A 27,619-nucleotide genomic window follows, 5' to 3' on the forward strand; every position below is an offset into this window, starting at 1 on the left:
CGGCGCGAGTCCCCCGGTCTCCGCTGTCTTCTCCGTGCTGGGTTCTGGAACGGCTACAGCTTCACTGTACTTCCTGTCCGGGGAAGTTTAAACAGTAGAGTGCGCTCTACTGTTGAAACTTCCTGTCGGGACAGGAAGAAGTGAAGCCTGCCGGAGCACAGCGAAGAAGGAGCAGCGGGGATATGCGCCGGCCGGATCAGGTAATGTATTGCCGCTATCGTCGCACTCCCAACCCACCGGCGATCAAGTGAAACCTTCCGCACGGACGGATCGACGGGAACGTTCGATTTCGGACAGAAATTGATCGTTTGGTCAGCGTTTACGCAACGATTTCACAGCAGATTTGATCACAGTGATCGAATCTGCTGTATATTGGCGGTAAAATCGTTAGGTGTATGGGCCCCTTAACACTTTCCACTCAAAAGCTAGGAGCCTGTTCATAAAGAAGTTGTTATCTGAATACAGATACTTACCTTGGTAGTGGGGAGCTACTAGATAGTCCACAGGTTAGCCATGTTCCTCTACATGCCACCATTTCAGGACGGGTTCCTCTTTATCCTAAGGCCACCCATGGATGAGCACAACCACAAGGGGCATGGGTAAGTACAGCCAGAGCATGTCCAGTATTGAAAAGTACTTTTTTTTTTTTTTCAAACCAAACAAATGCATGCCAATTTCAGTCGTGTTCTTCCACGGGTCGAATAGGTATAGATAGAGGGACTACGGGCTGGATAAGTGGAATGTAGAAGAACCCGGTAATCCTCTAGACTGCCTAGAAGCTTCCCACTACCCAGGTTAGTGCTATGCTGGGCATACACGGCTCGATTCTTCTTATCAATCGAGCCGCTGATGGCTCGATTGATCATTTCCGACAGGTCCGATTGCCCGCCGGATCGATTCCGTTCTCGATACCGGCGGGCAGAACAATAGAAAAAACTAAGCGCTGATTAGAAAGCGCCCGCGGGGACGAGCGGGAATCGATCAACACGGACGAGCGGTGACGCGCCGGCATCGAGCCGCTGGCTCGATACCGGCGCACTATCTAGCCGTGTATGCCCAGCATAAACCTTTTTTTCACAATTGTTTCAGGATTGATGTTCACAGTGGGGCATTGTGGTGCGGCGTATTGGCCATATCATTCCACAGCTTTCCGCACTGTAAAGAAAAATCTATGCAACATACATAGTGCGGCCCATGCGGTCTAACAGCGCGTGGCATCAAAACACACTGCAAACGCGCACATTAACAGTGACAGTGAAGCATAATTTTCAATAACTGTATGCTTCCAGTATACTTCCAGTAAGCGACACAATACATGGAGAACGTGTGGCACAATTTTCCCATTTTCACCATATCCTATAGAATATGGTGTGTGTTTGTTATTTTTTTTTTGGGGGGGGGGGGGGGGGGTTCTGTTTGGACTTGAAGGAAGTCTTTTTTCAACCAAACTATGTAACTATTCCCACACCATCCTCTGGTCCCGCGTTGCCAAGCTTGGACCTCCTGAAGAAAACTGACAAAGGCTTGTTGATAGGAACATCGTGCCGCGCTCCTCTTCAGACGTGAGCGTGCCGGACTGTGTGTGCACAGTAAGCCAGGGCCGCTCGAGCCACTGCGCAGGCGCACATGCGCCAAAAAAGGAGCACAGTCCAATGTACTGGAAGGTACCAGGCAGTGGTAGAGGTCCGGAGGACAGCGTGAGAAGCCTCTGGAGGAAGCTTCCCTATCCTTACTGCATACCATAATTAATGGCCCTACATAAGTGGTCTACAACTTTATTCACTAAGGGCCCGTTCACACTACACAAGCTTTTTAAACCTTAGAGGTTTTAAAGCTCTTGCTAATGCAATGCTATGGGAGATTTTTACAAAATCACATCGCTCCAGTGTGAAAACATTAGCAATAGCTTTTAAAATCACAAAGCACTTAGAAAGCTCTTGTAGTGTGAGGGTTAGTTCACATTTGGCGCTTTGGTAGCGTTTTTCTGATCGCCGGCGATCAGCAAAAAGCTGTTTTTTCACTGTACAGGAAAGCAATTTTGAAGTGATTGCATTTTTTGATTCTATAACATTCAAATGCAATCGCTCCAAAAATGCTGCATACACCATCAGCAAATCGCTAATCACTGGCGATCGCTACAGTGTGAACACTACCATTGATTTGCATTAGCAGCAGCATTTTGCTAATCGCCAGTGATCAGTAAATCACTGGAAAAATCGCCCAGTGTGAACTAGACCTAAACGAGCCCTAAGACCTTTTTCATACATGAGGCTGAGCTGCGCGCCTGCCAAGCAGTTTAGTCTTCCAAATGCCACTCACCAGTGCAATATGGGGTCCAATACAGATGCAGCAGGTAAACAGCATGCTCCTCATGCAGGGACATGCAGTGGTGTTACCTGGCAGCAGAGTACTGCCACATGTCGAGTTTGGGCATGGCTCTGCTCAGATCTGGCACTGAGCGCTAACAAGTGCCTGTCACATGCTGGAGAGTTGCCCATGTGAAAGGGGTCTTAAATGGAGCCCAAGAAGTAGCTGGCTTTAATTGCAGCAGTGAATTCTACTTTTAAAAGTGGCAGTATGGGCTGGTGCACACTGAGCGGGCTTTTCGGCGTTTTTGCAGCCGCTTGTGGCTGCGGATACACTTCGTCAATGTATCTCAATGGGGTGGTTCACACCAGAGCGGGAGGTGTTTTGCTGAAACGCATACTCCCGGGGTGAGGCATTTTTTGGATTGCGGAGGTGTTTCTGCCTCCAATGTAAAGTATAGGAAAAACGCAAACCGCTCTGAAAAACAGCAGTTCAGAGCGGTTTTGCAGGCGTTTTTGTTACAGAAGCTGTTCAGTAACAGCTTTACTGTAACAATATATGAAATCTACTACACCAAAAACGCTTCACAAAACCGGAAAATGCTAGGTGAAACGCTACAGAAAAATAAGAAAAAGCGTTTCAAAATCTGCTAGCATTTTGCGGATCTGCTAGCGGGTTTTGGTGTGCACCAGGCCTAAGGCCTGAAACACACCAGAGGAGTTTTTCTGAGCGTTTTGAGTTTTTAAATCTGCTGCTAATGTTATCCTATGTGTCTGTGCACACTGGAGCAATGAGGTTTTGTAAAAAAAAAAAACCATAGCATTACATTGGGAAGAGGTTTTGAAACCTCTAAAAGCTCTTCCCAATGTAATGCTATGGGGTTTTTTACAAAACCTCATTGCTCCAGTGTGAACAGACACATAGGATAACATTAGCAGCAGATTTAAAAACTCAAAACGCTCAGAAAAACTCCTCTAGTGTGTTTCAGGCCTAAGTGCTGAAGTGGCAACTGAGTGTTTAGAAAAACAAAAAACAACAAATCAGTACAAACTGGGTTCAACTGGAGTCAATAGTGTTCTCCACCTACAAAGTGTTGAAGACTTCTTTAGGACTTCTAAGGTGATGATCAAGCCGATTGCCACTTAATAAATATGGTGAGCGTTAATAATTATTACCTGCGGTAATAGCGTTCATGAGAAACTGGAATAATGCCGCCAATGTTAATATCACACCCCCTCACCCCCCAAAAAGTGAACTCTCAGTCAGGTGCCCCCCCTGAGCCCAACAAAAGTATCCCCAGTGGTACGTTTCATGTGTTGAGGCCCTAAGAACTAAAATACATATAAAAAAAAACACTGTATATTGATTTGCTGCTTCTTGCTTTGTTACAGTACTTCACAAATGGACTGTATCCAGAGAGCAGATGTACACACACATTGACATTTTAGGCAGAGGCCTACCAAGAGCATATGTTTAAAAAAGGAGTTTAAACATTGACTGGGGAAAAAAAGGGAAAACTGTTTTTTGGAGAACAAAAAGAAATGATCTCTTACTTTTTCTTTTGCTTTGATGTATCTCTGGGCAGCCTGCTGTATTAATTCCCTCACGCTGATCTTCCCATCCTTGCAGGGGACAACAATCGCAGTCTTTGCAAAACAAACTGTTACTTTCATGTTTGCTTCTTCTTACAAATGAGTAAGATTAAAGCACCTGCTGAATTTCCAGTTCACAAGGTTCACTTTTCTTTCCCACTGCTCAGTCTCCCAGCAACAGGTGCAAATGTTGTAGCTGCTAGAAGTTCAAGTCACAATACTCCATCATTACGTTTGCTTCGCTGAAGAAAATGATATGGAAAAAAAAAATTGAACATTGAAATTAATGAATCACATGTGGCAGAAAAACGGGCACCTGTAACGCAAGAACTGCTGATTTCCCAGAAGTTTCGGAAAGTAGTTATCATGCACTGCCAAGCTGAAAAGGAAATCTACAACTACTTTAATTGTCACCAGGTAGCATTGAGAAATCTCCCGAGGGAGCAATAGACAGCCCCTTGAATAATGCGGAAGGAAGGGCAGCGAGTGGCTGCAGGGAGGGGAAAGGTGGAATGAGGAAGCCACATAGGACAGGTCCCTCAGGAGAGGCTGGATCCTCCAGCTGAATCTAGGGGGCGTCTGCTCTATAGCGAGTCCCAGGTGAGGCTGTGCCAGGAAAGCCCAGAGCTCATAAAGCTTTAAAAAGTCCCGGGCAGAAAGTGTGGCTCAGGGCCGGGATTCCCAGGCAGGCATTGCAGGATGGGAGGAGCTGTCTCAGCTTGTGTCACTAGTACTAGTCTGGGAGGAGGAGAGGCTCCCCTGGATAAGGAGAATAGGAGGCTGTAAACACGGTGCTTTCGGAGCACGCCGCTAGGCTGGGAATGTATCCATTCTCGAAACAGCATCCTGGCGTCCCTATAGACGTGCAAGTGCGGCTGACTGGTGTTCAATTTCTTCAATGCACCGTCCTTTTTCCAGTTCATCACCAGGCAGCCAGTTTGTCCTTTTTTTTTTTTTTTCTTTTTTTGTTTTTTTAATAGTAGTAATGTTTCGAAAGAGGACATCACTTCCTTATGCTGGGAGTACACGGTTCGTTTTTGAGCCATTTAGATGGCACGATAATTTCCGACATGTCCTAACTCCCGTTCGATCGTTTCGCCACTTGATTTGTGATAGCAGTGAATGGAAAAAGATAAGAAAAACGAGTGGAAGGTAAGAGAATTGACTGCAGAATCAAGTGGCGAAACGATAGAACGGGAGTATCGAGCGGCAAAAATGAGCTATGTATGCCCAGCATTAAAGGACAAGTTTCGGGAATGTTTTTAGACTGAAAACTAGATAGGATTATTTATGAGATTATATCAATTATTTATTTATTTATTTATTTTTGCCTTTCAAGTCAGATAGCAGCAACGTTTCTGATTAGTGTGTTTGACTACCTGAAATTAGGGCTATGGAGGCTAACAAACAGGGCCGTATCTCTTAAGAGGCACCCGTGGGCCGGTGCCATGGGCGGCCCCTCAGGGGGGGGGGCGGCCTCCTATATGGTGTGTTATTTAATATATTTAAAATTTTTCCTCTGGTCCTCTGGAGTGGACCTCTGGATTATTATTTTTTTTTTAAGGGAGGGGGGGAGGGGGGGGGGGTTGGGGGCGAGTCTGGTCCAGCCCAGGGTAGCTGCAGCTGGCACCTGCCCTCCCCATCCATGCCTGGCAGTGGTTTAGTCCCGACCTCCTCTTCAGCGGGGCTGAGCCTGTGAGTGTGTGACAGAGCAAACCACTGGCCAATGAACTGCAGGCGGGCAGGGTCGGAAGTGCGACCTGAAGCTGCATAATTCATTTCCTGACAGCTTAGCAGGCAGCTCGTCTAAAATGACTCTGCAAGGGTCCCTGTCTTGCCTGATGTCTGCAGCTTTTCTGCGCAGCGTCAGGTTTTCTCCCTCAATCCCAGCCTCCTGCCTCATCAAGCTCAAGGGGAGAGGGACACTGGCTGCACAAACATCACGGGCACTCTCCATGGTAAGACGACACCTCCTCTCAACTTAATTTGCCTTATCTGCCTGTCACATGTCAGCCCTGATCACACAGTCCAGCATCTCTCTGTCTCTAGTGTGTAACCCTTTCACTGCTGGTGTAAGCTGATTTAGCTAGCTGCAGCACTGATACTACTACCTAAACTGGGGACACCTATATACCTACTATCTAACTGGGGACACCTATATACCTACTATCTAACTGGGGACACCTATATACCTATTACCTAAACTGGGGACACCTATGTACCTACTATCTAACTGGGGACACCTAAATACCTACTATCTAACTGGGGACACCTATATACCTACTATCTAACTGGGGACACCTATATACCTAGCTACTATCTAACTGGGGACACCTATATACCTACTATCTAACTGGGGACACCTATATACCTACTATCTAACTGGGGACTGCTATATACCTACTATCTAACTGTGGACTGCTATATACCTACTATCTAACTGTGGACTGCTATATACCTACTATCTAACTGGGGACACCTATATACCTAGCTACTATCTAACTGGGGACACCTATATACCTAGCTACTATCTAACTGGGGACACCTATATACCTAGCTACTATCTAACTGGGGACACCTATATACCTAGCTACTATCTAACTGGGGACACCTATATACCTAGCTACTATCTAACTGGGGACACCTATATACCTACTATCTAACTGGGGACTCCTATATACCTACTATCTAACTGGGGACTCCTATATACCTACTATCTAACTGGGGACTCCTATATACCTACTATCTAACTGGGGACTCCTATATACCTACTATCTAACTGGGGACACTTATATACCTACTATCTAACTGGGGACTCCTATATACCTACTATCTAACTGGGGACACTTATATACCTACTACCTAAACTGGGGACACCTATATACCTACCTAGCTACTATCTAACTGGGGACACCTATATACCTAGCTACTATCTAACTGGGGACACCTATATACCTACTATCTAACTGGGGACACCTATATACCTACTATCTAACTGGGGACACCTATATACCTACTATCTAACTGGGGACACCTATATACCTACTATCTAACTGGGGACACCTATATACCTACTATCTAACTGGGGACACTTATATACCTACTACCTAAACTGGGGACACCTATATACCTACCTACCTACTATCTAACTGGGGACACCTATATACCTACTACCTATACCTAAACTGGGGACACCTATATACCTACTGTCTAACTGGGGACACCTATATACCTACTACCTAAACTGGGGACACCTATATACCTACTATCTAACTGGGGACACCTATATACCTACTACCTATACCTAAACTGGGGACACCTATATACCTACTGTCTAACTGGGGACACCTATATACCTACTATCTAACTGGGGACACCTATATACCTACTATCTAACTGGGGACACCTATATACCTAGCTACTATCTAACTGGGGACACCTATATACCTAGCTACTATCTAACTGGGGACACCTATATACCTACTATCTAACTGGGGACACCTATATACCTAGCTACTATCTAACTGGGGACACCTATATACCTACTATCTAACTGGGGACACCTATATACCTACTATCTAACTGGGGACACCTATATACCTACTATCTAACTGGGGACACCTATATACCTTTTATCTAACTGGGGACACCTATATACCTACTATCTAACTGGGGACACCTATATACCTACTATCTAACTGGGGACTGCTATATACCTACTATGTAACTGGGGACTGCTATATACCTACTATCTAACTGGGGACACCTATATACCTATCTACTATCTAACTGGGGACACCTATATACCTAGCTACTATCTAACTGGGGACACCTATATACCTACTACCTATACCTAAACTGGGGACACCTAAATACCTACTGTCTAACTGGGGACACCTAAATACCTACTGTCTAACTGGGGACACCTATATACCTACTGTCTAACTGGGGACACCTATATACCTACTATCTAACTGGGGACACCTATATACCTACTACCTAAACTGGGGACACCTATATACCTACTATCTAACTGGGGACACCTATATACCTACTACCTAAACTGGGGACACCTATATACCTACTATCTAACTGGGGACACCTATATACCTAGCTACTATCTAACTGGGGACACCTATATACCTACTATCTAACTGGGGACACCTATATACCTACTATCTAACTGGGGACACCTATATACCTACTATCTAACTGGGGACTGCTATATACCTACTATCTAACTGGGGACTGCTATATACCTACTATCTAACTGGGGACTGCTATATACCTACTATCTAACTGGGGACACCTATATACCTAGCTACTTTCTAACTGGGGACTCCTATATACCTACTATCTAACTGGGGACTCCTATATACCTACTATCTAACTGGGGACACCTATATACCTAGCTACTATCTAACTGGGGACACCTATATACCTACTACCTATACCTAAACTGGGGACACCTAAATACCTACTGTCTAACTGGGGACACCTAAATACCTACTGTCTAACTGGGGACACCTATATACCTACTGTCTAACTGGGGACACCTATATACCTACTGTCTAACTGGGGACACCTATATACCTACTGTGTAACTGGGGACACCTATATACCTACCTACTATCTAACTGGGGACACCTATATACCTACCTACTATCTAACTGGGGACACCTATATACCTACCTACTATCTAACTGGGGACACCTATATACCTACCTACTATCTAACTGGGGACACCTATATACCTACTATCTAACTGGGGACACCTATATACCTACTACCTAAACTGGGGACACCTATATACCTACCTACTATCTAACTGGGGACACCTATGTACCTACTATCTAACTGGGGACACCTATGTACCTACTGTCTAACTGGGGACACCTATGTACCTACTGTCTAACTGGGGACACCTATGTACCTACTGTCTAACTGGGGACACCTATGTACCTACTGTCTAACTGGGGACACCTATGTACCTACTGTCTAACTGGGGACACCTATGTACCTACTGTCTAACTGGGGACACCTATGTACCTACTATCTAACTGGGGACACCTATGTACCTACTATCTAACTGGGGACACCTATATACCTAGCTACTATCTAACTGGGGACACCTATAAACCTACTACCTAAACTGGGGACATTTTCTGCTGAAAAACTGCCCACGTTGTGATTATTCTCTGCTGAAATGTTGCACTCATTGCGATTATTCTCTGGTGAAATGTTGCCCTCACTGCGATTATTCTCTGGTGAAATGTTGCCCTCACTGCGATTATTCTCTGGTGAAATGTTGCCCTCACTGCGATTATTCTCTGGTGAAATGTTGCCCTCATTGCGATTATTCTCTGGTGAAATGTTGCCCTCATTGCGATTATTCTCTGGTGAAATGTTGCCCTCATTGCGATTATTCTCTGGTGAAATGTTGCCCTCATTGCGATTATTCTCTGGTGAAATGTTGCCCTCATTGCGATTATTCTCTGGTGAAATGTTGCCCTCATTGCGATTATTCTCTGGTGAAATGTTGCCCTCATTGCGATTATTCTCTGCTGAAATGTTGCACTCATTGCGATTATTCTCTGGTGAAATGTTGCCCTCACTGCGATTATTCTCTGGTGAAATGTTGCCCTCACTGCGATTATTCTCTGGTGAAATGTTGCCCTCACTGCGATTATTCTCTGGTGAAATGTTGCCCTCATTGCGATTATTCTCTGGTGAAATGTTGCCCTCATTGCGATTATTCTCTGGTGAAATGTTGCCCTCATTGCGATTATTCTCTGGTGAAATGTTGCCCTCATTGCGATTATTCTCTGGTGAAATGTTGCCCTCATTGCGATTATTCTCTGGTGAAATGTTGCCCTCATTGCGATTATTCTCTGCTGAAATGTTGCCCTCATTGCGATTATTCTCTGCTGAAATGTTGCCCTCATTGCGATTATTCTCTGGTGAAATGTTGCCCTCATTGCGATTATTTTATGGTGAAACGTTGCCGCATTACGATTATTTTATAGTGAAACGCTGCCCCATTACGATTATTTGGCACCTATGGGGGGGACCCCATCCAAATTTTTGCAAGGGGGCCCAGCAGGGGCGTAACTAGAAGTCACTGGGCCCCCCTGCGAAACTTTGGATGGGGCCCCCCTACCCCCTTCACTTTCTGCACAGGTAACCGGAGAACCAATGTTAATCAATTGGCTAGTGCACACTTGAATGTGTTTTCCCCATGCAGATCAGAACAGACCGCAGCAAACCACTGCACGCATTTTCTCGATCAATTACATTAGCTCCTGTGATAAAAATTGCATGTTTTCACACATACAGACACACATGGTGTGCAGAAAACACGTACAGAAAACGGACATACAGTGTGCTCCCAGCCTCAGCTTATTACACTCACGCTGTCCATCTCTGATGGAGCAGAACTGGCTCTGCAGACTCCTCCAGCATCACTACAGTACAGAACACTTGGGGAGGGGTAGAGGTTGGTGGCTGGGCGCTGTACACATGAGCCTGCCATATACTGAATAGGGACTGTCTACAAATCCTTGTACGATTCTTTATCAGTATCTGAGCAGATGCAGTCATTAGAACAATTCCCTGGCTACCTATACTGCGGCCACCTATTTCTGGCTACACCTATCCCTGGCTACCTATACTGCGGCCACCTATTTCTGGCTACACCTATCCCTGGCTACCTGTACTGCGGCCACCTATTTCTGGCTAAACCTATCCCTGGCTACCTATACTGTGGCAACCTACTACTGGCTACACCTATCCCTGGCTACCTATACTGCGGCCACCTACTACTGGCTACACCTATCCCTGGCTACCTATACTGTGGCCACCTACTACTGGCTACATCTATCCCTGGCTACCTATACAGCGGCCACCTACTACTGGCTACACCTATCCCTGGCTACCTATGCTGCAGCCACCTACTACTGGCTACACCCATCCCTGGCTACCTATGCTGCAGCCACCTACTACTGGCTACACCTATCCCTGGCTACCTATACTATGGCCACCTACTACTGGCTACATCTATTCCTGGCTACCTATGCTGCAGCCACCTACTACTGGCTACACCTATCCCTGGCTACCTATACTGCGGCCACCTACTACTGGCTACACCTATCCCTGGCTACCTATACAGCGGCCACCTATTTCTGGCTACACCTATCCCTGGCTACCTATACTGCGACCACCTACTACTGGCTTCATCTATCCCTGGCTACCTATACAGCGGCCACCTATTTCTGGCCACACCTATCCCTGGCTACCTATACAGCGGCCACCAACTACTGGCTACATCTATTCCTGGCTACCTATACAGCGGCCACCAACTACTGGCTACACCTATCCCTGGCTACCTATACAGCGGCCACCTATTTCTGGCTACACCTATCCCTGGCTACCTATACTGCGACCACCTACTACTGGCTTCATCTATCCCTGGCTACCTATACAGCGGCCACCTATTTCTGGCCACACCTATCCCTGGCTACCTATACAGCGGCCACCAACTACTGGCTACATCTATTCCTGGCTACCTATACAGCGGCCACCTATTTCTGGCCACACTTATCCCTGGCTTCACCTATCCCTAGCTACCTATGCTGCAACCACCTATTACTAGCTACACCTATCACGCCATCAGGACTTTTGCAGGAATAGGGTGAGCCTTTTTACAGTTCCCGAGGGAGTGGGGCACCCCACACTGGGGTGGAGGGGCACAAAATGTAATGGAAGGAGGTGGGGCCCTGGTCCAAAAAATTGCATAATACCGTATACCGTCATACTGTGGTATTTTTTTTTGACGGTTATCATACCGTGGAATTTCATACCGTTGCAACCCTAGTCACTTTACTCATACCCGGGGAGAAAACATGGCCTTTGACTTTGGGCTGCACTCTTACTAGGAAGTTTTAATTGGTCACACCCACTGTATGTTATGGACACGCCCACTGTATTATGTGGCCACGCCCATTTTTCGCCGCGGCACGCTCCGCGTGCCGCCAACGCCCTCGGGGGGGGCGCCATAGGTTTGGGGTGCCTAGGGGAGCCCAAACCCTAAATACAGCCCTGCTAACAAACACAGATTGCCTTTTTATCCTGCTGATCCTCTTCCTCTAGTTAGTAATATATGTCAAACTCCGGCCTGCATGCCAAATCTGACCATCAGAGTCATTAACCTCCTTGCCGGTTATCCCGAGCTGAGCTAAGGGTAGCTCGCGCAGGAGGATTGCTGCGATTTTCACAATTTTTTTCCTACATGCAGCTAGCACTTTGCTAGCTGCGTGTAGTACGCGATCGCCGCCGCTACCCGCCAAGCCCACAGACCCCTGCGCAGCCTGGCCAATCAGTGCCAGGCAGCGCTGAGGGGTGGATCGGTTTCCCTCTGATGTCTCGACGTCCATGACGGAGGCGATCGGAGTGGGTGGAGGGATACGCTAGCTACATGATTTAAAGAAAAATTGCTGCGCTGCCCCCTTGCCGCAATAATTGGAACGGCAAGGGGGTTAAAGGACACCCGAGGTGAAAATAAACAAATTAAACGATTGTATCTATCTTCCTTCTCCTGAAAATGACTTTTTAAGATGTTCCACAGTTTTATTTTTTAAGTTTTAAATGTTTTATTCTTTTTGCTCAATGACACATTCATTGAAGTATGCCAGAGCTAAAATATATGAACTATTGACCCTTTTTATCTCTTTCCTGTTCTCAGAAGCAGTTTTCTACTAGGAAAGTGTTTTATAGTTGAAATTTCTTATCAGTGAGGATCGCATTGTAGTCACTTCCTGTCTTAGTCAGCCACTTACATACCTGATATTTAGAATTTTCAGGCAGAGAAAGAAAAAAGGAACACAGCCTAGTTATTTGTGTGCTACATAGACTAACCAGCAAGCTCATGGTGAACCAGAACTCATTGGAGTGTGTAAGGGACTACAATGGTCCTAAAAGCCCCCTTACTAAAATGTTAAGAAAAACAAAAGTTTGCTTTCTTAAAACAGAAAGAATTTGCGATAATTCAGGTTGGAGTGAGCTTGAGATGTCTCCCAGTGCAACACTGCTGAATATATGCAAATTAACCATTGTTACCTTTAGAATCTAAAAACACCTCCAGAACCGCTGGAATGCAATGATGTGTCAGCTTGTTAATTTGTACAGAGCCAAAATAATCCAACATGTATACAGACTGTACATACACATGTCTATCTCATCATGTCACATGTCTCCTAGGGTATCCTTTAAATTTGGCACTCAAGTGGTTTCCCCACCTTGCATTCTGTTTGGCCCACTCTAGACCACCAAGGAAGCTATATTGGAGGTGAAGCCCTAGAACACAAGGTAAGCCCTCTATGGGGGAGGGAGGGGAAAGCACTAAACATTAGGGATCTGTATAGGGTGGGGCCTCTAGACACCAGGGAATTGCATAGTGGAGGGAGGACCAATAGACACCTGGGGACAATATTGGGGTTGAATGGGGGGGGGGGGGGGCATTAGACAGCAGGGAACCTTGTAAGGGAGGAAGGTGGCCAGTAGAAATTTAGGCTGGCCCACAACTTGGTCCCAGTGTACAATTTTGGCCCACTTTATATTTGAGTTTGACACCCCTGCTCTAGTACTTTTAGGCCTCTTTTCCACATACTGTTGATCTGTGTGTTTAGCAAGCAGTTACCAGGCAGCAGTGGGCAGTTGTGAGAGTTTGAGAGGCATTTCGCTGCCTATCAACAGTCCATGGAAAGGAGGCCTTATCCGTACACCCTCAACAAGCATGCAGACCAGATGTTCCGGATTGGTCAGACACTACTGCACAGTTGTGTTACAGGAGCTTGGGGACTCGGTGTGAGTTTAATATGGGGCCCCAAGAACTATTGATATGGAGCCTCAAAATGACAGCTGTAGTGTCAGAGAGGTGTTTAAGATTGCTACTATTCAATTATTCAATCCATATATAGAGGTGTTTATTACATACATAGCATAAATACAAGGCTAATAAGATGGATGAAGGAGGGCCCCTCTGTTCTAGGAGCCCCATGTGGTCGCAACCTCCTGATGGTTTATAAATTAATAATAATCCCCTATTGCTACGCTACTGCTATTGCAGCCAAAGATATCAACAGGACTGCCAGTAAGGCCCGGTTCACATTAGCGTTATGAGCCAAAAGGATCCGGTGAGCGGATCTGGTCTCCGGTTCACTGGATCCGGATGGCTCTGTCCGTGGCCCGGGTTAACATTAAAAATGGAAAGTGAAAACAGATCTGATCAATGATCGATCAGATCCGTTTTCACTCAATTTCGCCAGCAAATACATGCCTAATCTTCTGTAGCAGCCGGCGGTAGAGGCTTCCTCTTCTTCCGCTGTGACTACACCGCGCGTCATGTGACTAGTCACATGACGCGTCATGAAGTCACTTGACGCGGAAGAAGATGGAAGCCTCTACCGCCAGCTGCTACATAAGATTAGGTATGTATAAACCATCCCTCACCCACCCCCCTGTCGCTCAGGTTCACGTCGGCACATGCCCCCATCCCCCATGGAACGGTCCGTTTCTTCACTAGTATGAAGAAACGTTCCATTTTCCATTGCTCCAATGCCGCAGCATTTTTTTGTTCGGATCCGTTCCGCTGGGCAGAATGGTCCGGAAAATTAGGGCCTTCAGCAATTTTTAGATCTGGGGACACATGTGAATGGATCCATAGGTTAACATTGGATCCTTCCACATCCGTTCCGTTTGTACAGTGTACTGTATACGTTCCTGTTACGTTCCACAAAAAAACGCTAATGGGAACCGGGCCTTAAAGGGGAACTGAAGTAAGAGGTATACGGAGGCTGCCATATTTATTTCCATTTAATCAATACCAGTTGCCTGGCACCCCTGCTGGTCTATTTCTCTGCAGTAGTATCTGAATAACACCAGAAACAAGCATGCAGCTAGTCTTGTCAGATCTGACTTTAAGGCTACTTGCACACCAAGACGTTGCGTTAGGTGCTACGTTAAGGTCGCATAACGTGCACCTAACACAACGTATCGTGCTGCAAGTGAGGACGGTAGAGTGAGCCGCGTTAGGCGGCTCGATTCCTATAATGTCTCCCAGAGTGGCGCTGATTGGCCAGCGGGACCACGTGATGCGGAGCGAGACACTCCGCATCACGTGGTCCTGCCGGCCAATCAGCGGCCGCCAGTGCAGTGAATATTAAGTAGCCATGTGCGCGGCTACTGTAGCTGGCTCTCCCCGCCTCCTCTCCGCCCCCCACTGCGCATGTGCAAACAGTCTAACGCGGCTATAGCCGCTGTAACGCCGTAGCATGCTGCACTTTGCGGAGAACGTGCAGCGTTACATGTAACGCAACGTGGGCTGTGTGAACAGCCCACTTGTGTTACATTGCTGTGCGTTGGGGGAGCGTTACAGGCGCACTAACGTGCGCCTGTAACGTCTTAGTGTGTAAGCAGCCTAAAGTCTGAAACACCTTATAAGCTGCATGCTTGTTCAGGGGCTATGGCTAATAGTATTAGAGGCAGAGGATAAGCAGGGCTGCCAGGCAACTGGTATTGCTTAAAATGAAATAAAAATGGCAGCCACCATATCCCTCTCAGTGCAGGTGTACTTTAAGGGCTCATTCACACTAATGGCGTTTTTGCCCTTTTTCCAGCGCAGGCGATTTTTCTTAATCGCCCACAAAACACTTGTGCAATGAATCTTTATGAGAAGGTTCATATCAGAATGTTGCATCCGCTTTACGGTTCGCAAAGCGGTGCCTGTACCATTTTGGGGGCGTTTGCTATAATGGAAGGTATAGGAAAAGCGCTAAACACTCACAAAACCACTTCATGCGGCGATTGCGTTCACATTTTTTAGACTAAATACATTGTATTTTTTATTTTCCCAGTCAAAGAGTTAACTTCCTGACTTGCGTCAGGGAGTGAATGACAAAACCGCTCTGGAAAAGTGCTTAGAAAAGCATTTTTACCAAAAACGCAGCACGCAGTGGAGCAGCACAAAATCGATTACGATTTTAGATGTGAACGAGGCCTCAATGACAACTGTAGTGGGAAGAAAATGGAGGCTGCCATATTTATTCTCTTTTAAACAATACTAGTTGCCTGGCAGCCCTGCTGATCAATCTGGATGCAGTAGTGTCTGAATGACACCAGAAACAAGCATGCAGCTAATCTTGTCAGATCTGACTAAAATGTCAAACACCTGATCTGCTGCATGCTTGTTCAGGGTCTAGGGCTAAAAGTATTAGAGGCAGAGGATCAGCAGGACAGCCAGGTGATTGCTTAACCTCCTCGGCGTTCAGTTTCTGCTGGATTTCTGTGCAAAAAGTGATCCAATTAGTTTTCATAACCTTTTTTCCTGTAATTTAACAAAATGTGTCAAGCAGAGGTCTAGTGTACATTTGGAGTCCAATAAAAGCTTGAAACACAAAATCTAAACTAAATTTCAAAATTATTCCCCAAAATCTTTGATCATTTATACAGGTCCTTCTCAAAAAATTAGCATATTGTGATAAAGTTCATTATTTTCGGTAATGTACTGATAAACATTAGACTTTCATATATTTTAGATTCATGATTTTGGCATACAGCTCATGAAAACCCAAAATTCCTATCTCAAAAAATTAACATATCATGAAAAGGTTCTCTAAACAAGCTATTAACCTAATCATCTGAATCAACGAATTAACTCTAAACACCTGCAAAAGATTCCTGAGGCTTTTAAAAACTCCCTGCCTGGTTCATTACTCAAAACCGCAATCATGGGTAAGACTGCCGCCCTGACTGCTGTCCAGAAGGCCATCATTGACACCCTTAAGCAAGAGGGTAAGACACAGAAATACATTTCTGAACGAATAGGCTGTTCCCAGAGTGCTGTATCAAGGCACCTCAGTGGGAAGGAAAAAGTGTGGCAGAAAACGCTGCACAACGAGAAGAGGTGACCGGACCCTGAGAAAGATTGTGGAGAAGGACCGATTCCAGACTTCCAGACCTGCGGAAGCAGTGGACTGAGTCTGGAGTAGAAACATCCAGAGCTACCGTGTACAGGCGTGTGCAGGAAATGGGCTACAGGTGCCACATTCCCCAGGTCAAGCCACTTTTGAACCAGAAACAGCGGCAGAAGCGCCTGACCTGGGCTATAAAGAAGCCGCACTGGACTGTTGCGCAGTGGTCCAAAGTACTTTTTTTCGGATGAAAGCAACTTTTGCATGTCATTCGGAAATCAAGGTGCCAGAGTCTGGAGGAAGACTGGGGAGAGGGAAATGCCTGAAGTCCAGTGTCAAGTACCCACAGTCAGTGATGGTCTGGGGTGCCATGTCAGCTGCGGGTGTTGGTCCACTGTGTTTTATCAAGGGCAGGGTCAATGCAGCTAGCTATCAGGAGATTTTGGAGCACTTCATGCTTCCATCTGCTGAAAAGCTTTATGGAGTTGAAGATTTCATTTTTCAGCACGACCTGGCACCTGCTCACAGTGCCAAAACCACTGGTAAATGGTTTACTAATCATGGTATTACTGTACTCAATTGGCCTGCCAAATCTCCTGACCTGAACCCCATAGAGAATCTGTGGGATATTGTAAAGAGAAAGTTGAAAGATGCAAGACCCAACACTCTGGATGAGCTTAAGGCCGCTATCGAAGCATCCTGGGCCTCCATAACACCTGAGCAGTGCCACAGGCTGATTGCCTCCATGCCACGCCACATTGAAGCAGTCATTTCTGCAAAAGGATTCCCGACCAAGTATTGAGTGCATAACTGAACATAATTATTTGAAGGTTGACTTTTTTTGTTTTAAAAACAATTTTCTTTTATTGGTTGGATGAAATATGCTAATTTTTTGAGATAGGAATTTGGGGTTTTTATGAGCTGTATGCCAAAATCATCAATATTAAAAAAATAAAAGGCTTGAACTACTTCAGTTGTGTGTAATGAATCTAAAATATATGAAAGTCTAATGTTTATCAGTACATTACAGAAAATAATGAACTTTATCACAATATGCTAATTTTTTGAGAAGGACCTGTGCTTCCGAGCTGCAGCTGCTCAACCTGCACTTAGGCTGGTTTCACACCAGGACGTTGCGTTTTAGGGGACGTTAAGGTCGCATAACGTGCCCCTAACGCAACGCCTGGTGCTCTCTGATGTGGACGTCAGAGTGAGCCGCGTTGTGCAGCTCACTCTGGCGTCTGTGATGCGCACTCTAGGACGCATGCGGCATCACGTGGTCCCGCCCGTCCAATCGCCGCACAGAGCGGCCGCTCAAGGAAGTAAACACTGCACGTCACTGAGTGCAGTGAATATTAATTAGCCATGTGCCCGGCCGCTCTCCGCTCCTCCCCAACTTTACTGAGAATGTGCAAGCAGTCTAACGTGTAAAGTACTGCATGCAGTATGTTGTGTTATGGCGCAGCTTTACAATGTAACGCAACGTGGGCACTGTGAACAGCCCATTGATTTTTCATTGCTGTGCGGTGGGGTGCGTTACAGGCTGCTCTAACGTGCGCCTGTAGCGTCCCACTGTGAAACCAGCCTAATACAACAGAGATGATGGTCAGATTCGACCAAGAGACAAATCTTTATCTAATCAAATCTGATCAGAGAGAGATCGGTCGGCTGCCCATACTCCGCAGGCTGATTCCTGATAAATATTACATGAAATCGCTCGTGTGTGCATTTATACATTACCTGTCCTGTGTCGCCCACCGTGTGCCCATCTATCTTCAGAATTCCCCGCAGATTATTGTAGGTAGGTAGCCAGGTCTAGGTGCCCCCAGTATAGCATGGCTAGGTACAGGTGTCGCTCAGTATAGGCTAGGTAGGTGCTGGTATCCCCCAGGAATAGGGTAGGTAGGTGCTGGTTTCCCCCAGGATAGGCTACTTAGGTGCAGGTGTCGCTCAGTATAGGCTAGGTACGTACAGGTGTCACTCAGTATAGGCTAGGTAGTATGCTGGTATCCCCCAGGATAGGGTAGGTAGGTGCTGGTGTCCCCCAGGATAGGCTAGTTAGGTGCAGGTGTCGCTCGGAATAGGCTAGGTACGTACAGGTATCACTCAGTATAGGCTAGGTAGTATGCTGGTATTCCCCAGGATAGGATAGGTAGGTGCTGGTGTCCCCCAGGATAGGCTAGTTAGGTGCAGGTGTCCCCCGGGATAGGCTAGTTAGGTGTCCCCCAGGATAGGCTGGTTAGGTGTTCCCCAGGATAGGCTAGGTAGGTGTCCCCTAGTATAGGCTAGCTAGGTACAGGAGCCCCACAGTATAAGTTAGCTAGGTGCAGGGGCTCCTGTACACTATAAGCAGCACTAGTAATTCTCAGCAGAGTGGTCCCCACCCCCCGATCCCTCCCTAATCCCCCTGATGCAGCCGCTAGATACATATCGAGCCTCCGTCCAGCGATCACTCTAGCCTCCCTGCACAGATCCGCATATCTTCCGGTATGCAGAGGATCGGGACTGAAGTCATCTGATGTCAGACTTCACATGACACTAGTCCCGATCCTCCACATACTGGAAGATATGCTGGGCTGTGCAGGGAGGCTAGAGCGATCGCTGGAACAAGGCTCGGTATGTATCTAGCGGCTGCATCGGGGGGATTAGAGTGGGATCGTGGGGGTGGGGACCACTATGCCAAACATTACTAATGCTGCCTATAGTGCCCCTGCACCCAGCTAACTTACACTGTGTGGCTCCTGTAGCTAAGGAAACCCCCTGAGTGGCATGCCCGACACTGTGTCATGCATACCGCCTTTCAGCAAAAATTCCTTGCCTGACACAGTGTCGGGCATACCGCTTAGGAGGTTAAAAGGAAGAAAATATGGCAGCCTCCATATCCCTCTCACTTCAGTTGTCCTTTAAAGGGAACCTTAACTGAGAGTGATATGGATGTTTCCTGTTAAACAATACCAGTTGCCTGGCAGTCCAGCTGATCTCTGTGGCTGCAATAGTGGCTGAATCACACCCTGAAACAAGCATGCAGCTAATCCATTCTGACTTCAGTCAGAGCACCTGATCTGCATGCCTGTTCAGGGGATGTGGCTAAAAGTAATAGAGACACAGGATCAGCAGGCGATTCAGGCAACTGGTATTATTTTAAAAGGAAAAATCCATATCCTTCTCAGTTTAGGTTCCCTTTAAGGTAGAGGTCACACTTGTGGGCATGATCATGTGTGCTGGTTGACTGCTAGCAGTGCATGGGAATCGTACGCATGTTGCGATTTTTATGCGGTGGAAAATAAATTTTTTTCACGTGTGTATTGTGGCCGAAAAATCAGACTTGCAAACAAATGCACGCATCACCATTGAAAAATATTGCATGTGATTTCACATTGCATGAAATCGTAAGAGCTTTTCAACAAGTGTGGCCCCAGTCTAAGGCCACATACACACATCAGACCATAGTCTTTTGAAAATGAAAGATCACAGACCAATCTTACCACCCTTCATGTAGTATGAGAGCCATACTCTACACAGTCTTTTCTATGGAGCTGAACTCCACATCAGAAAAAAATCTTTGCAAGATGCTGCACACACAGATGCTGTACAGACACAAAGGATCAGTATCTGCAAAAGATCCGTTCCTGCCAAAATTCCATTCCTGCAAATTGCAATGATAGTCTATGAGATCTGCAGATCATCATACACACATGATTTAACTGACATTCATCTGCAGATCAGATCCACCAGGATGGATTTTCAGATCTGCAGATGATTGCTTGATCTGCAGATGAATGTCAGTTAAATCATGTATGTATGATGATCTGCAGATCTCATAGACTATCATTGCAATTTGCAGGAATGGATTTTTGGCAGGAGCAGATCTTTTGTAGATACTGATGTTTTGTGTCTGTACAGCATCTGTGTGTGCAGCATCTAGCAAAGATTTCTGTCTGATGGGGAGTTCAGCTCCATAGAAAAGACTGTGTAGAGTATGGCTCTCATACTACATGAAGGGTGGTAAGATTGGTCTGTGATCTTTCACTTTCAAAAGACTATGGTCTGATGTGTGTATGGGGCCTAAGTCAGCAGATTTCCCATTCACAGTGGTGTGACATAACATCTGCTTTGTAATGCACTTTGTCGCACCATCTATGCTAGATTTACAGTGCAGCACATGCGTTGCTGTTTAACGAGTTGCAGCATCGTAACAGTGCATTACTGCAAAACATGCACTTTTCATGGACTGTATCGCATAGCATCAGTACATAGCTTGCAGGCTCGTGACGCATCTGTCAGCCTCGGCTGTGCAATGTCTACTGAGGCATCTGCGTCTAACCCTTACATCCCCCAACCTACTTTGGAGTTTGCAATGTTCCCCAGGGAGCGTCCCCAGCAACTGGCAGTTCAAAGCTTCCACCTGTGGAGCACACTCCGGGCCTCCACAATGCATGCTGGGAGATGTAGTCCGTAGATGTCAGTACATCTCTCAGCGCACAGATAAAGTACATTTAAAGTGAGAGTGAGAGGCATATGGTGTCTTCTATATTTATTTCCTCTTAAACAATACCACTTACCTTGCAGTCCTGATAATCTCTTTGGCTGCAATAATGTCCAAATCACACACCTGAACTGAGCATGCAGATTATCCAGTCAGATTTCAGTCAGAAACGCCTGATCTGTGTACTTGTTTAGGGTCTATGGCTAAGGCCTCTTTTCCATGGACTGTTGATAGGCAGTGAAATGCCTCTTAAACTCTCACAACTGCCTGCTGCTGCCTGATAACTGCTCACTGCAGCCTGGCAACTGCTTGCTGAGCACACAGTTCAACAGTCCGTCAAAAACATCTCTTAGGCCCCATTCACACTTACAAAACGCAAGCGCTTTTGCTAGTGTCTTGCGCTGGCGTTTTTGGCGATTAACGCCATTTACACTTGGGGCGATTTTCCGCGATTGCGACTAGCGCTTCTATAGCACTAAACGCGATCGCCAGGAAATCACCTGAAAATGGTGCAGGATACAATTTTTTTGGGCCGATTTGCGCAAATCGCCCAAGTGATAACAGGCCCATAGGTTATTATTGCACTAGTGCTTTAAAAAGCGCTAGCGTTTGAGCATTTTGCCGAAATCGCCGGCACAACGCTCTAGTGTGAATGGGGCCTTAGAGGCAGATTATCAGCAAGACAGCCAGGTAGTCTGCAGTACTCACAATACTGTGTTGTAATTGATAACGTTATTTTAACTCCCTGCATGCAGACTTTTTATTAAAGTTTATGTCCAGTCTCCATTGCACGCTATGCAACTGACCACTGTACACAACCACCGTTTGATTCCAAAAATGTTTCACTATTAAATTTTAACCTTAAAGGGGCACTATGGCAAAAAAATGTCAAATTTAAAATATGTGCAAACACATACAAATAAGACGTATGTTTTTTCCAGAGTAAAATGAGCCATAAATTACTTTTATCCTATGTTGCTGTTACTTACAGTAGGAAGTAGAAATCTGACAGGTTTTGGACTAGTCCATCTCTTCATAGGGGATTCTCAGCAAGGCTTTTATTCTTTATAAAGACATTCCCTAAAAAGGATTTAAACAATGATTCTGGCCAGCTTCCCTGCTCGCTACACAGTTTTTTGGCAGTTGGACAGAGCAACTGCCATTCACTAAGTGCTTTTGAAAAGAAATAAATCTCTGAGAATCCCCCCATGAAGAGATGGACTAGTTCAAAACCTGTCACTTCTGTCAGATTTCTACTACCTACTGTAAGTGACAGCAACATAGGAGAAAAGTAATTTATGGCTCATTTTACTCAGGAAAAAAACTTACTTCTTTATTTGTATATGTTTGCACATATTTTAAATTTAACAATTTTTCGCCATAGTGCCCCTTTAATGTTGTCCTCACTGCTAATATCCTTGAACCTTTTCCTTTGCCCGGGGCACCCATAGGGTTTGCTCTGCCGCATACATTAAAAAAAGGGTGCCCGAATATAGCCACAGTTGACATTGCAGGCTATGGCAGCGTCCAAATCAGTGGGCAGGTTCACACTTGACTGTGCATACAAACACATTTTGCCCATACACACATATTGGCATATACTGAAATGTACATATGCACATACAAATTCATGCCTTCCCAGACACACAGCACTAGTACCTACTCAGTACAATAAACCACTGTGACTCCTCATCTGCCAACACATCTCTTTTCAATTCATTCTCTGCTCTGTCCCAGCGTGCTCCATCACTCCTTATACTGGAGACAGGATTCTTATTTCTCATTAGCAGCTACTACTGTATTTTACACTACAGTGATGGGAGAAAGGACATCCTGAGTTATTTCTTCTGCTGAACAGCTATTGTAGTTTCCACGTAAAACCATAGAGAGAATACACTGACACAGTATACAGATAGTACAAATTACAAACCCTAACCAATAGATAATGCACATATCTAGGTGGCCTATGGCAAGAAATGGTCCTGCAGATTGATAGCAGCCCAAAATGGTAACAGTGATAGATGCTACTATCTAGTCAGCATCTGACCTCCTTGCATTCACGTATACAAGACGTCTCACGTGCTTCACCCCTCCTCCGGAATGCCCTTCTACAGCACATATGTCCATCTCCAGCCTTTGAAATCTTTAAATGCTCGCTCTAACTTAGGCCATTCCCCCTTCAACCTCTGGCCATGTTGTACTTCTTACTACATAACCTAAAAGCACACTGCCTGTATGAATACTGCATACTACCCACCCTCTTGTTCCCCAATCCCCACCATTCCTGTACATTGTAAGTTTGCAAGGGCAGGGCTCTCTCACCCTTTTGTGTCTTGGAATTGATTCATTTTGTAGCTTGCACTCTGTTATACATTTTAGTCATCATGTTACAAATGTCACTGTAATCACCAGTTCTGTATTTTGTACCAGTATCCATATTTGATGTATACCATTGTCTGTATTATTATGTACCCCATGTTTGTTTTCCTTACTTTGCACATGGGATATGTTGGCGATTTGTAGATCAATAATACTGTACCATAATAATAATCTGAGAGTCGACTAAACCATTATTGTGCTACTCAATGCAATACAGCATTATAGGGTTGTTGCACTAAAGTGCACTAAAGTGTGCTAATATTGCTGTGCACAGACAGCGTATGGCAAGATTACCATTACTACTGGAAGTATTGTAATGCGAGTACAATCATACGGTACTTGGGCTGCATATGAGCATTGACCTTTTGATCAATAAACTGAATAAAATCATAGTTGAACCACATATATTGGAAGCAATAGTTTACCAGCAGACTTGATCAATGAAATCAGCCAACAGACTTAGGCTGGATTCACAGTGGTCATTTGCATAATGCACACGTTAAAATGTGTGTGAACTGCAATGGAGACTGGACATAGACTTTAATGCAGAGCCTGCATGCAGCGGGTTTGAATAAGGTGATCCGTTACAACGCAATACTGTGAACAGGCCCATTGAATTGTATGGGCAGTGAGTTGATATGCAGAATTATTTTGCAATGCAACTGAGCACTGTGAACTAGGCCTAAATCAGATCAATCAAATCCGGGGTAGACATTTCATGTGTAATTCCCCCTACATTTTTGTTAAATGTAATTATGCAAAGGGGTTAATGATAGGGATTGATTGTACCTCCTGTGGGAGGGTTAATAATGACGCTGATGATTGGCTGACGTCTGAAACATGTTGTGTGAGCTCTTATACTCTTTTGCCGAACTTCCTTCTACAGAGGCGCTCTAGCTCACAATTGACCTATATCTGTGTTCTCCTACCTCAGATTGCCTGATGAAGCGGGATGTGTGCCCGTGAAACGCGTTGCATTATTTCTGGAGACCAATAAATATCTGTTTGTTATTACGGCTTGTATTTAGCCTGGTCATTTTTGAGGGTATTGGTTCCACCCACCCCCTCATTTTAAACGGTTTTTAAATTTATCTTATCCTGTTTTGGCGCCTCTATTTTTACTTTGCATATCTTGTCCACCCCAGGTGGAGGGGTGTATCCCCATTTTCCTACTTTAGAGAGCGACTTTTTATGCCTGAGTGGGGTCAGGTAGACAATTCTCCCCACCTGTCATTACAGTGGTTGCCTATGTGGTGACCCACACTTGTGAGTATATTCTCATTCAAATTATTTTTTCTCATATTGGTGAAACATACTACACTAGATACGGCTCTCGGTCTTTGTGTTCTGTCTTTTCAAGCTTCCTTCTATTGTTTATCTTCTGTGTAAAAACCTAAATAAAAACTGTTTTAAAAATACTGTACTAATTGTTGGGCTGCCCTTGCCTGCCTCCAATACATTCAGCTACAGATCCAGAAATTGGGTGCAGATCAGGTCCTCCAACAGCTTGCCTGTTTCATATGTGTGATTCTGCATGTCGGGGTGCATCAGTTGTGTTGCAGAATAATTCTGCATGTCAGCTCACTGCCCATACAAGTCTTTGGGCCTGTTCACATATCTGCATTGTTGAGCATGTTATTCTAACTGCATGCACGCCTTGTATTAATGTCTGGGTCCATTCTCCAGTGCAGTTCACAACTTGTGCTTTGCAGAATTCTTTAATCCTTTTAAAGAGAACCCGAGGTGGAGTTCTGACAATGCTATCCACATACAGAGGCTGGGTCTGCCTATACTGCCCAGCCTCTGTTGCTATCCAGATCCCCCCTAAGTTCCCCCCTGCGCTCTGCTATGCCCCATAAATCATAGCCGCACTGTGCGGGCTGTGTTTACCTATGTACTGTCAGTCTCGGCTGCTCTCCCGCCTCCTGCATAGCTCCGGTCCCCGCCCGCATCCCTTCCCTCCAATCAGCGGGGAGGGAAGGGATGCGGGCGGGGACCGGAGCTATGCAGGAGGCAGGGGGAGCAGCAGACTGACAGTACAGAGGTAAACACAGCACGCTGCGACACGCTGCGTGTCGACAGCGCGGCTGTGATTTATGGGGGATAGCAGAGCGCAGGGGGGCTTAGGGGGATCTGGATAGCAACAGAGGCTGGGAAGTATAGGCAGACCCAGCCTCTGTATGCGGATAGCATTGTCAGAACTCCACCTCGGGTTCTCTTTAAGAACTGCGATCTTGGTGTGCACTCCTGTCTAGACTGCAGGACAAGGGGTTGGATTAAACATACTGCGATGCGCACCTGAGTGATCATGAGGAGTGTTAAGACTCAGCACTCATGCCCACACAAAATAGTAGCCTCCATACTACTTGAGCCTGAGCAGGCCTGGATTTACATCACAGGAGCCTATAGGCACAAATGTTCTGGCACCCTAGACTTCACCCTCCATGAATCCACAATTCCCCTCTAAAACTGCAACCTACCTATGCTGGCTTACCCAGCTGTCACCTCTGCCGAACTTAGTTAGCCATCTGTGCCCCTTAATATTATTGAGGGCACTTCTGACAAGTAATTCAAATGAGCTAGTGTGAGGTAGATAAAGATACCCCCGGCTGAAGAGAGATCTTGCCAGTGGAATGCCAAGAGCTGGGTGAGTAACCTCTTATTTTTCACTTTGCTGGGGACTCTGCATAGGGAAGGAGGAAGGGAGATACTCAGGGAGGGGAGTGAGTTGCCTTTCCATCATCAGGCGCCTGTAGTAAATCCAGCCCTAAACCTGAGTATCCTTTAAGCTAAGCATACCCTTCTAAATCAGTTGCCTCTTTATATACTTTTGACTATGACATTGGAAGCTTATAATTTTGGTCCTGATTTCCATCTGCATGTTTTCACTCCTTTTCCTTTCCTTCTCTTTCCATTTTCTCATCCTTTTCATTCTCACCCTCCTCACACCCCACTCCTACATTTATTTTTCCCCTTTATATTACGTGATGGACTTTACATGGATGACATTTCTATTGTGATTGGCTGATAGCTTTCCTTTAACTTTTTTTGGGCCACTGTACTACATCCTGTGGGCTCTACTGATGGTCAGTGTGCTAGACAGTGCAGATAGTCATGCCAATGGAGGGACTTAGTTTCATTCACATTCTCATTTTGGAGTGTATGCCATAAACTGTGGTAATCAGAGTAGGGCAGAATGTAATACATTACATGCAATGCAATACTCTCTGCTCATTGTACGTAAAGTCACATGGTCTTTTTGTTTTCTTTATATTCATCCTGGGTGAGGATGCATCTTTGCTTCTAAAAGTGAAATTATTTCTTATTCCTGTCTGACAGGCTAAATAGTTTGAAGTATTTTTCTTTTATATTACATCTAGTGTTTTCAATGGATAACAGATCTGTACTGCATGCAGGCCAGTGTAGTTCCTGGACATTCTTACTACTGAGCGATACTGTTGTAATAGGTGTAAAATTGCTCAGAAATTGCAATCAGTCCAAAAATCATTGTATAATTGCAAATGCAGAAAAATTGCAATCACTGGAAAAAAACGACTTCCTCTTTCTTGGCTTAGTTAACAAGAGACTGCAGGTTCAAACAGGTACATTCGATTGACTTTGGGAGGGCAATGATTTATATACATTGTAATTAATGTGATGCTGGGCTGGCTAGCCTGGCATGAGGTGATGCTGGGCTGGCTTGGCTGGTGGTGAAGTTGGGCTTGCTGGCCTGGCTGGAGGTGATGCTGGCCTGGCTGGAGGTGATGCTGGCCTGGCTGGAGGTGATGCTGGCCTGTCTGGAAGTGATGCTGGGCTGGCTCATAATGATGCTGGGCTGGCTGAAGGTGATGCTTTTCTGGCTAGCCTGAGGTGATGCTGGGCTGGCTGGA

General features: G+C 45.6%; 1 protein-coding gene across 2 annotated transcripts in view; it reads right to left on the reverse strand.

Moving 5' to 3' along the window:
• Positions 1–4,709, reverse strand: part of PARD3B (par-3 family cell polarity regulator beta) — an 807,407-nt gene extending 802,698 nt beyond the window's left edge. Inside the window, exon 1 of one of the 2 annotated variants that reach the window (XM_068245009.1) lies at positions 3,861–4,709. In XM_068245009.1, the coding sequence (XP_068101110.1) occupies positions 3,861–3,980 (120 nt within the window). In that variant the 5' untranslated portion in view covers positions 3,981–4,709. The remainder of the gene's footprint in view (positions 1–3,860) is intronic. The other variant, XM_068245008.1, reaches the window with a different exon arrangement.
• Positions 4,710–27,619: the final 22,910 nt, after the last annotated feature.

Source organism: Hyperolius riggenbachi, chromosome 7 (assembly GCF_040937935.1).
Source record: "Hyperolius riggenbachi isolate aHypRig1 chromosome 7, aHypRig1.pri, whole genome shotgun sequence".
In the NCBI taxonomy this organism is placed as follows: Eukaryota; Metazoa; Chordata; class Amphibia; order Anura; family Hyperoliidae; genus Hyperolius; species Hyperolius riggenbachi.